Source organism: Pinus tabuliformis, chromosome 5_1 (genome assembly GCF_031772625.1).
Source record: "Pinus tabuliformis cultivar Carrire ecotype Pingquan chromosome 5_1, CPIR1, whole genome shotgun sequence".
NCBI classification, from domain to species: domain Eukaryota; kingdom Viridiplantae; phylum Streptophyta; class Pinopsida; order Pinales; family Pinaceae; genus Pinus; species Pinus tabuliformis.
The window spans coordinates 747,272,016-747,284,139 of NC_142305.1; the positions used below are offsets into that span (position 1 = coordinate 747,272,016).

At 38.3% G+C, this 12,124-nt stretch overlaps 1 protein-coding gene across 1 annotated transcript in view; it reads right to left on the reverse strand.

The window, feature by feature from the left end:
- Nucleotides 1-1,953: 1,953 nt before the first annotated feature.
- Nucleotides 1,954-12,124, reverse strand: part of LOC149167107 (E3 ubiquitin-protein ligase RKP) — an 89,172-nt gene continuing 79,001 nt past the window's right edge. The window contains exons 7-11 of the mRNA XM_089432869.1: nt 3,816-4,091; nt 3,429-3,560; nt 3,012-3,211; nt 2,623-2,827; nt 1,954-2,533 (exon numbers count right to left, since the gene is read on the reverse strand). Of these exons, the coding sequence (XP_089288995.1) occupies nt 2,159-2,533; nt 2,623-2,827; nt 3,012-3,211; nt 3,429-3,560; nt 3,816-4,091 (1,188 nt within the window). The 3' untranslated portion in view covers nt 1,954-2,158. The remainder of the gene's footprint in view (nt 2,534-2,622; nt 2,828-3,011; nt 3,212-3,428; nt 3,561-3,815; nt 4,092-12,124) is intronic.

Below are 12,124 nucleotides of genomic sequence, written 5' to 3' on the forward strand. Positions count from 1 at the left end.
TCAAGCTATCATTCAAATCTTTATTTAGTACTCTCACTTACGAGTATAATTCAATGCTAATTTATCAAGGCTCAATTTATTTCCAATTTTCAGACATGAGCTTGGTATTTCACAACATACAAAAATTACTGGACGTACATCTCAAGATCCATTATCCTTGTGCAGTAGCTTCTCATCCACCACCCTATTATCTGGATCTTCTTGGATGATTTTGTTTTATCAAATCTGTAATCAATTGATGTCACACCACGTGGTGCCTTTGGACAATACCTTGAAATCTTTTGATCCATTAAAACTTTTAAAAGTTCAATTTTTTTGTTTGTGACGTGTTGGAATTCAAAGGATAGAAGAATAGCATGCATAAATATGATGAGTGGTTACACTTGAATTAGAAAATATTTTTAGAGACTACATTATATTCTAATATTGTTTATGTCAAGAAAATGCCGAGGACTTTTTGGAAGTAAGATTGCCGCAAATCGTTTTACACAAGGCAGTCCCATATATGGCTAAATGCCACAAATTTATTTTCATTTGATCAAAGTTACTTTGATTATGATACAAATCAAAAGAAAATTTAGTTTGCCAAAAGTTTCGATTAAAATCACAATACAAATCAAAACAAGAATTCGGTCTCTTCCTTTGATATGAAAAATTAATTTGTTGAAATTAGAACAGGAAATCCAAACATAAACTAGTGATTAGTCAGTTCGCCATTCCTTCAAACAGTATGCACTTAAATATACCTTATGAACACGGTACATTCAAGTAAAAGAATTAACATTGTCTAACAATGTATTTTCAATGGGTCATCTAATAAACTAACATTATCTAACAATGTAGTTTCAATGGGCCATCTAATACAAAAATGTTAACAAGTTTTATCGCCAGTCAAGTTCCTTTTTAATAACCCCAATTTTAGTGATTGCATTAATTCAAAAAAAAGTGATCTTCCTTGTTCGGTGAAAACTTGCACAGACGTTATTACAACTAAAAGCTGGTTGGTCCCAATATTCAAAAGCAAAGTGAAACTTGTGACAATTGAAATTGATTATAATAATCTTATTTCAAGGAGACATCGAACATATAAGCTCCAATATCTTTTATTCGCATTCAAGTTCCTTCATGCTCAATATTTCTGTGAATTTGATGTCATTCACCCCTCGTAAAGCACTGAAGACTGTCTCTACTATTTTGTCACTTGAGAATGGTTATTGCCACAGGTTTCACATATAGAAAGTGAAACTTGTCACGGCTTAAGTAGACTGAATAGCACTACTTGATTTATGATGAGAATAACTAACAATATTGTTCATTATATAGCAGTACCCGAAATAAATTTAAAATTGTGGTATAATATAGTTGTTTGTCCAGCTTTGAATTCAAAACATAATCTAGACAAAATCTAGGAATACCTCAACGTTTTATGCAGTTCATCTGCCGACATAGAAGCCGCAGCATGTCAACAATATTTCTCTGACTGCTTTGTTACCAGAGATTTCTTGTCCAAAGAATTTACTTCCACCCAAACCTTCAAGAATTACAGCCCAACAAACTGGTTGAACAACGAATTCATGAATCTTCAATATCTTGTTTAAACTATTTATTCAAATAATGGAAGAAATTTGCAAGCTCTTGCAACAATTTCAATATGCAAGTTGCTGTGTCCAGTGCCCTCTAAAGCCCATTACCTCTTACCTTGAAAATACTATGCCGTGAAAAAAGGAAAAGACAATTGAATGTTTTAAAAATGGGCACAAACAAGTACCCCCGCATAGTTGTGTCCAATTTTCAAAACCTTCCCCTGTAATAGACCGAGAGAGGCATACTGAACAACTTTGCTCCAAAAATATATCCTTTCATTTACAACTCATACGTACATTATAAAACCTTCATGGTGGAAAAATTTTCCAGGGAAAAGAAAGCAGTGTGCTTCAACAGTACTAAAATCTCTAGCCTCAAAAAGTGAGTTGGCATTTCACAATATATTTACAACAACCTCAATGTTAGACAGCTTCACTAGTCAAACACTGAACTTGTGCCACATGTTCAAAACCCTCAATGATAGAGGATTGGCAGATATCTAGGCTTTGCATAGACTGTATTGTACATTTTAAAGTACACATCAACCACCAAAATATGAAAGAAAAAACTTGTTTTATGTTGGATCTTGCTTAATTAAAATTCCACCTTCAGCCACCAATGTATCTGTTCCACCTGAGCCTCTATACTGACTATCATCTGTTGAAAGGGTACTTGACATGGAACAAACCTCAGAAACAATGGAGTTACAGAAAAAACAGCGCTGGTTATTCAGCAGGTGCCGTGAAATACACCGAATACAAGACTTGTGGTTGCATGGAATAAATAGTGTGTCAATTTCACAGGCATAGCAGATGCAGCAAGTTTCTCCGTCCTCTCTGTTTGAATTTGGTATTTGTCTATCTGCTTTTGATTTCGATTTGACATTTTCTATAAAGCACCTTAGTTCAACTAACCTCGCCAGAGAAGGATCACCTTTGAAAACACCAACCTGAACGAACAAAGCAGTTCATCTAAATTGTAAAAAGACCCAAAAACATTCTAATTTTTTGAAACAAGTATCTAGTACACAGAACATACCCAGTTATATTCCAGTAAATACTGTAAATTGGATTCAACTTCTGGTGAGCAATCCATATTCACGAATGCTTGCATCAAATCGTTCTGTACACCATGACATGATGATACAGTTTTGTCTGCGAGGTTCAAAATCATTCCTACGAGGGGTGCCAAAATCATTCCCCGGTTTATTTTTTCTAAAGATTGACCCTGCTGTTTGAGTGTACTACAAGCCAGATAAGCATAAGAAAATGTCAGTAGCCAGACAAAGCAGTAGCAGAGGTACATATCATCAATGCATCAACAACTAATCAGATCATAAAAACAGGCAAATCATGTAGTATAAGCTTGAGAATGTGTGTGTTTGGTGGTGGTGGATAAAACCAATGTAATAGATGTCCACAACATACTTGTCAAAAAGTTCAGCATCTGCAGTTGACGTTGTATGATTTAGCACAAAAACAATTAATTCAGTCAACCTTATCATATTTGTTTCAGGCCCACAAAGAAAGGCTTGTGGCATTCCACAAGTGAAAAACTCAAGAACCCTTGCAAGATTACAAGAAAGCTCAAAAATGATGGTGCATTTCCTTTGTTGCAAATCTGGGACCTGCAAATAACACGGATATGACAAAGCGAATATAGAATAGGAATGTGAAACTCAAAATAAAGCTGCATATTCTGTAGAAACATTCCACACCTTAAGATAATCAGTTATTATTGTTGTACTATAAAAAATGGTGCAATAAATTCATCAAAATGAACTTGTATATAGTTTGTTACGTGACTACCTGTACTTTTCTTTACAAGTACAAATAAGTGTATACCTGGTAATGTTCTCCCATCTCCTTAAGTGAAACAGAAAACTCAGTAATAGTCCAACTCAGGGTGTTAAACAAGCGATTAAGGAAAGACGCAAACAGCTTTTCATCCAAGTAGCACTTTTTCCGCAGTAAATCCTTTACATCCAATTGAGCCAATCATAACATAGCATATTAGAAGGCAAACACTTGGCAATAGATATCATTATAAAACAAAATATCTGACACTCACAAAAGCAGTGAGCAGAAAATGCAGAATTTTCAGACTATTCTACAATGATCAACTCTGTGAATATAAATTATTCATGCCATCTCCAAATGTCAGATCTGTCAATAAAAACAAACACTCTACAATTTTAGAATATAAGGTTTTCCAACTGTTGACTAAATTACCTGAAAGAGATTAGACCAAGATTCTCCATGTTTTGATGTTCCAAATCCAGAACCCTTACAAAGCCGCAGAAGAATGTTTGTTACTGGAATCCAAAACCGATTATCAAATGCTGAAAGCAATGCACCAGGCATCCTTTCCACTGCTACTTCATTTCTTTCAAAGGCAACCATGTACTCTTTATATTGTACTAATACTGATATGGACTGCAGAAGAACATCTCTTAGATCTGCATTTGCTATCCTTGGATCGTTGAAATGTGTAACAAGAAAAGTCACCTGAGGAAATGGCATGTCGATTTGAAAAGTAAAATAAACAAATGTTACCCCAAACAATGAGTAAAAAGAATTTTAAAAGTTTCACTGTATGATTTCATAATTTGTTTTTCGTACTTCAATTTACAAAATGAATAACTGACTGTGCATACATAAACAGCATTGATTAAAAGAGAAAGCACTTGTATATCAGATCTAAGCTTCAACTCTATAAGCCCAGCTCACACCTGAATTGTTCAAAGCAAGAAAGTCAAAGAAACAACACTTACCAAATTCAGTATAGAAATGGATTTACGACAAAGGATCCCTACAACAGCCGGAAACTTTCAACTTACTCTAAATACCTCGTTGGATTATTCTAAAGCAATTCACTGATAAAAGCTCATGAAAATTAATAGCTTTCGGCCAGTATCCACCAGTGATGCAATAGAAAGATGTTATAAAAGGCCAGTTAGCTAGACAGTACATTCCTATAGAGTTATACCCCAGGCACAATACACTATATATATGTATATAAGATGACCCTTTCATCAGATCCTAGGGGTTCCCAAGGGTTAATTGAGACATCTAAGTATAAATGTTATGAGTCATTAAAGCCATTATATGTGGTCACAAATGAAGTTAGGTCACTGAGGCCAGTTTGAGTTCAGAGTCCAGACATGTTGTTAAACACCTATGATATTATTTTATTATGTTTGGGTGTGTCAGCAATGATCTTTGGGGTTAAAATCAATGTTGCACAAAGCAGGGACAAAGTGGGTGCATTTCTGAGAAGCGAAGCATCGGAAGCATCACTTGCCAAAAATCCTCAGAAGCAAAGCGCCCTGAAAGCATATATATATATATATATTATTGCATTAATATTTATAAAAGAAAAACAAACAAAAACATCCAGAATGCCAAATTACTTGCAGAACATATGAAAACATGCATATTTGTATAATTAGTTAAACCTTGTTTAATTATATCTTTAATATTTTGTTTTGGTTTCATTTTTTTAGTTAGTATTTAATAAAAGTTTCCATTATTTTAAATATTTAAATTTAGTTAGATTAAATAATAATTAAAATACAAAAAAAAACCCACAAAATTTGTTTTTTTGAACATAGACCATTCATCTCAGTTCTCTTATGAATATGATTAAACACTGAATGCAAATTTTTTTTTTTAACATAGACCATTCATCTCGGACCAACGAGCCCACAAACACACCCCACACTTCATTTTTCTCGGCGCTTAGGCATAATCCATGCCACACCAAGTATCCCAGCTTGTAAAGAAAAATGTAGTCTACTGATGCACAATTTACAGAAAGTTAGGCCTCCAAAGTCCCACCTGCTTCCTGTAACGGCAAACACACAAGAGTTCACACAAAGAACAAGTCCTAAGAGGAAGAACAAGTCCATTGATGAGACTGCTAAGTCTCTAATTCATGACATGAATTTTCCCATGTGTTTTTGGGTTGAGGCTTGTGACACATCCATCTATATCTTGAACAACTGTCTTCACAAGAACTTGAAGAACATGATAGAACAGGAGGTATTTACTGATTTGAAACCAAATGTATCACATTTCCGTGTGTTTGGTTGTCCAATTTATATTTGCATGCCGAAGGAGAAGAGTACAAGATTGGAATTGTTGTGTATCAAGGGTATCTTTTGGTGATACAATGGGACTTCCAAGGATTAAAAGGTCTATATTCTAATGTAGCGAAAAATTAGCAAGCAAAGGCATGGAATTTGATGAAGATGCGGTCTTTAAGTTCTCGACATTCTCCCTCAATTGTTGAGGAGAATAAGGTGGTTGTTTTTCCAAACATTGATTAAGAGACTCATGATAAGTTAGATCCAAGAGTGAATGAGGTGAGATTAGGATTAGCAATGCCCTCATAAAAGGCCTGGGGGAAAGTATGGGCACCCAGATCTTCAATGAGGGAAAGTATACCTCCTAGAATATATGCTAGTCATATAGCATTGGTTTCTTCCACCCATAAGCCTTCTAGTTGTCTTGAGAAGGAGAGGTGTAATACCTTGATGGAGGATGATGTGAGGTTGATTTCATGTTTGTAACTAATGTGAGTATTGTAGTGTACAAAGGCAATGTTGTTGGATTATCTCAAACATAGGGAGATGACCGTGATCTTCTTCCTGCTTCAAGATTCTCTCTAGAGGTATTTCTGTTGCAACAGATTTTGAAGTGCATGAGAGGCACTTTCATTTTTACAGGATAGTGGTAACCTTGCATGGGTTGTTAGTCATACCACAAGCTTGGTATCTCATGATTGATGAGTCAACTCATGTAAATTTCCATCTATATGACTTTGATAGATGTGATCCACTTGTCTTGGTCTTATATAGACATACCATTAACTTTGCATGACATTGTGAACAGATCTTGATGTGTTGTCTAGAGATTTTAACCCATGATGCTAACTTGATGGAGATTGGCAGGTTGTTAATGGCCCAAGGTTATGTTCCTCCAAATTCATAGGTGGTCAATTCTTTAGAGGTTCAAAATGTTGTGCTAGCATCCTATGACAGATGGCTAGAAATCCATTTTCAAGAGGCAACAATTGATTTCAAGATTGCAGCAGGTACATATCTACAGATAACAGGGTTTGGTGGAGTTGAAGAGGGAGTACACAAGGTGCCGACGAAAGCACTTTCCTTCTAAAGAGGGAGACTTAGCTTTTGGGGTTACACCGCAAGTGTTTACCTCATGTTTGGAGGTGCTTCATGAGATTTACAATGCATGGTATATGATTAACCCCTAGATGGTCCGTGATGAATTTGCACATTTCAAATGGCTTACTAGGTGGTTGCTTGACCTCAATTGTGTGCTTCCCTGAAAAACTTGATTAGGGCATTAGAGATATTCAAACAGATTGGTTATATTCTACACTTTGGCCACATGGACGAGATTACTTGCTTGGAGAAAACCCTCCATTAGAGGAGCAATATTTGGCATTTTGGAGAAGAACACTAAACCCTAGACAACATGGGGCAGCTTGGATATTGAATATTCCCATGGAGGCATTGGGAAGAGGTGTGCTAGTGTTGTGACAGTGTTCATAAAAGGGAAGCACACTAATGGAGTACATGGAACCATTGGAGACTTGGAGGACAAACATTCAACACATCTCATTTAGTGCTCTTGCATTGTACCTTGGAGTGTAGTGACATGTGTACCCTTTGAGTGTAATGCTCCACTGTAACTGCAATTCGCTCAATATGTAAGGGCTTAGGCCCATATATGTATTGTTGGCCTCCCTTACCTCTCATATATAGAGAGGAACTAGATAGTTCTTTCATAATTCACCTCCTTATTCATCTTGTGTTAGAGATGCCACTAAGAGGAGCACACTTTGTTAGTTTTTCCACAACCTATCACCTAGTATTTAATTCCAAGCAATAAATTACTGAATAAACACAAAGCTAGGTTCATAGAAAAAATATTTAGTGGTAGTAAACAATGATATGGACCACATGAATCACAAACAGATTTTTTCCCAACAAATCAGTTCATCATTAATAAAACTCAAAGCATACTTGGGCTTCCATCCTAGAAGAATGGCCCAACTAAGAAAATACAAACTACAATATTACAGACCTGATCCAACAAATCTACTCTCTCTTGCATATCTAGATCTCTAGATTCTCTGCACTTCCACAAACCTAGAACCTGCTCATTGAGATATTGCTCTCAATTTTATGTTCTTGTTGTATGTCATCTCTCCACAACCTTGTTTTTATAACTTTACAATGATATAAAACCCTAACCCTAATCTCAAAGTGATTGACAACCGAGGTTAGATCTTGCCTCACTTGAAATTGATGGCTAAGATTAAAACTTATTCGCTAAAGTAAATTAGTTTACTTTTCCTAAGTTTATATTAGCTCAATAACCCAACATATTAACATGTGTTTTTTCCTAAGTTAGACTTAGGCTAAGTTACATCAACAACTTGCTCAACCTAGAATAAGTGTTCTAAGGAGATGTGGGTGACTTTTGCACACATAGACACAATGCCTATGCAAAAGTACCTGCGTAACCTACAAACTTCAACATTCCCTCTTAGTGAGGACAGTAATTCTAGACGAAGCTCCTCCACCTAGATCTGTCTCCAATACCACCACGTCATCCACTATTGTAGTTGTTCCCTCTAAACTGGAAGGCTTCCCCGCTACCTACTTTGAAATCTGATTTTGAAGACCTGTTTCTCCCAACCATGCTCCTTGGTGTTAGAAAATCATTAAAGGCGGAAAGATTTTCTTATACTTGATAATTACTTGTGAGATTCTTGTGTTCTTATTAACTTTCTTATGTTCATCTTTTATCTTAGTTTATCCAACAATTACCAAAACAATAGCATGAAGATCAAGAACACCAAATGTAGGCGGACAGCCAAGGCAAAACCCCAATCTTGAGGAAAACCCAGTCAACAACTCTTCCTTCAATAGTTTTTCTTGAGATAATCCAAGACTCTTGACATAGACACAGACTTCCTCCACACCAAGTCATCCCTTTCCTTTTCCAGCGGATGATCACTTTCCGGTATTGTCATTGACCTTGATGCAGCAGTAGCAGCAACAGCACTTCGATGCAATAATATCTTTGACCTAGCAACTTCGATTTTAATGCAACAACTTCGACCTTGAAGCACTTGGCTCTTCAACCTTGAAGCAACACTTCTACCTTGGAGCATCACTTTGACCTTGACTCTGGACTTCGGCCTTGATGTCGTACTTCGACATTGATGTTGTACTTCAACCTTCATGCATAACAAAACTTCTTGATGTCATAGCAGAACTTCGACCTTGATGTCGTAGCCTAGAAAATCATACGTTTGAGAGAGAGAGATAACCCAAAACCTTTGATCCTTTAATTCTCCTTCTTCCACTGCAACTTCGCACTTTTTCAAGGCTTCTTCTAGGAGATCGAACTTGTGTCACTGATTGCCCTCCAAACGAATCAAACTGCTTCAATATATAGGCTTCTAGCGAGGTCAAATTACCTTTCTTGAGGTCAACTTGATCTTCTTGAGGCCGACTTGGTGTGGAGGTGACATAATTCATTTTTGAATTAAAAATAATTCTGTTTACATGATTAAAAAGCCCAAGAAGGGTCTCTTTAAATGTACAATGACTCTATTGACTTAGAATAAATCCTAGAAGTTCTCAATGGATACTTTGACCTAAAACATGATGACCCAATCTGAAACCCATGCTTTAATAAGTCATAATAATTTTCATTCTTTTTCATAAGTACATTTTATTATGACTCATACAATTATGAAGACAGAACCTATTTACATTTTTCAACACTAGGATCCTGCTACTAAGCATCCATCAATGTTAGCTCATACCAACTAGTCCTGACAGATCTAGAAGAGGCCCCCTACCCATCTTCCAAATTAGAATGTTGAGTCCTTGGTATCAACTCAGTCTTCAAAGCTTCCTGCTCAATATTTGTCACTAACATCGATCTTGTCCTAAGTCCTTCTAGCACTACTATGAGTTTGTCTTGGTCCTTTGAGACAGTCACGAATTCTGTCACCAATCCCCCACTGGTATGGTCTCCCTCTCTCCCTTTGAAGGTTGACCTCTGCCAATTGTGCTAGCAAACTTGGTAGTGTCCTTTGTACCATGTTGCTAGCTATAATTGCCAATTTGTGCTTGTTGTGGCAGATTCACTGCCCAGCGACTCTGCACATTATTTAATAATTCCATCAGGGACTCCTTGCTAGCCACTACATCATGTAGTTATTCAACCATTCCCAGCGCAAATATTTTGCCCGCAGTACGATCCTCTGCAACCAACCCTGGCTACTCCAATTGACCTACTACAATCAGTTGGCACTTTACCCTGTGATGACTATCTCTACCCTTACTACGCCCAGCAACACTTTGTTGAAACACGCACCACTTTGCTTATGACTAGGTCCCACTGCACAAACCCTTATCTCAGCTCGTCTCTACAGGTCGATACTTTTTGTAGCTGCATCTTTGACCTCTCCCTTCTACCACACTACTATAGCATGTGCTCAATGCGTCACTTAACATGCACCTACACATAAACTCAACAGTTGTTTTGGGCTCCTACAACCATACACAGTCCGCACTACACCGTGTCTGGCTATCAACTAGTTGGATGGACCCTATGGCACCCTTTCTTTGAGCCTTGTCTATTAGACATTGACTAGGTTCAATCCTCTATAAGACCCCTACCACAATCCAACCCTATATGCTCTTACAAGATCCACCCACTTGCGGCTAACTAGCTACACTCAACCCTATCTACTCCCCACTCGTGGCTTGCTCCTCGCGATTGTCTTTGCCCTTGTTGTTGATGGCTCTATCCACAACACAGTTAGCACAACATTGTGGATAGAGCCATCAACAACAGGGGCAAAGATAATCATGAGGAGCAAGCCACGAGTGGGGAGTAGATAGGGTTGAGTGTAGCTAGTTAGCCGCAAGTGGGTGGGTCTTGTAAGAGCATATAGGGTTGGAATGTGGTAGGGGACTTACAGAGGATTGAACCTAGTCAATGTCAAATAGACAAGTCGCAAAGAAAGGGTGCCGTAGGGTCAAATCCAACTAGTTGATAGCCAGACACGTTGTAATGCGGACTGTGCATAGTTGTAGGAGCCCAAAACAACTATTGAGTTTATGTGCAGGTGCATGTTAAGTGACGCATTGAGCACATGCTATAGTAGTGTGGTAGAAGGGAGAGGTCAAAGATGTAGCTACAAAAAGTATCGACATGTAGAGACGAGCTGAGATAAGGGTTTGTGCAGTGGGACCTAGTCATAAGCGAAGTGGTGCGTGTTTCAAAAATTGGTATTGTCTGAGGACGACAACTGCAAAATCCTCTACTTGGCAACTGCATTCAGCAGCTTTTCCTCATCCCTAGCGCACCTCAACAAGTGGCCCAGTTGTCTCCCCATGTTGGTTGAACTCAACGATCTACTCAACCAACGCTCAACTTGTCGCAGCTTGTCCTATAGGCGGCAACTCCTTATGTGACCAACAACCAGTTCGTCGACCTTTCTTTGCCTGTAGCAATCACTCTACCCAACCTGACGTTGGCTTCCACCTGACCGTTCCCTCGACACTCGCCTCAGTCGGTAATATCCTGCAACGGCTACAAACTCAACGTGTGTGACTACGTTTCATCTATCTTCTCCCATGCAGCTACAGTCTTGCAGTCTACCACAACCTACATGCTTTGCGTCCTGCGAGCGACTATCTTAGTGGTTGTTGGACACACACCTTTGATGCCAACTACTGTCGTGGCTCCCACAACCATTCGCATGGCTTTTCAGCATCCACACAACCCTCGGCCCCAACCCCTTTCTCCTTTTTTTGCTTCGGCCACAGGCCCCAACCATGACTTGACCCACGATTTTCTACTGTCAGAATGTCTTTATGTTAGGTGTGCCTTGTGCCAGTTGTAGCTCAAAAAATCGGCAGCTCAACCCTGTAGCATGACCAATCCTTTGTGTGCAGTTATCCTTGGCCCCCTGCAACCATTCCACGACGGCTTGTCTATTCAATGTGGCCCATCAGCTCTACACACCTATTACCCACCATCATTTGCTACACACCTCGGACACCCACAACTTTGGTTGTTGTTGTTAGCCTCGCTTGTATCTGCTTGTCGGCTTGTCGGGCCTTCTTCCTGTGTCAGCCACTGTCAGTCGCGGCTCGTGCCATATACCAGTTGTATATTTGTTTGCATCGGTTGCTATGGATGAGTCAGATGGCCCACAAAGGGCTATCAGTGACCCAAATCACCTCCTTTTTTTATGAAATCGTGCCCCCCAAAAGCCTAGTAAAAAAAAATTCTCAAGGAGCCAATTTACTTTGGCGCTTAAAAAAAAACAAATCGTACAATCACAGTCAAACTTGGCTCCGACCATCTAGTACAAACTCGACACCTATGATTCCAAGATTGATTCAGAGTTTCAGCATTGATACCATGTTAGATTTTCCACAACCTAGCACCCGATATTTAACAAAAGAAAATAACAA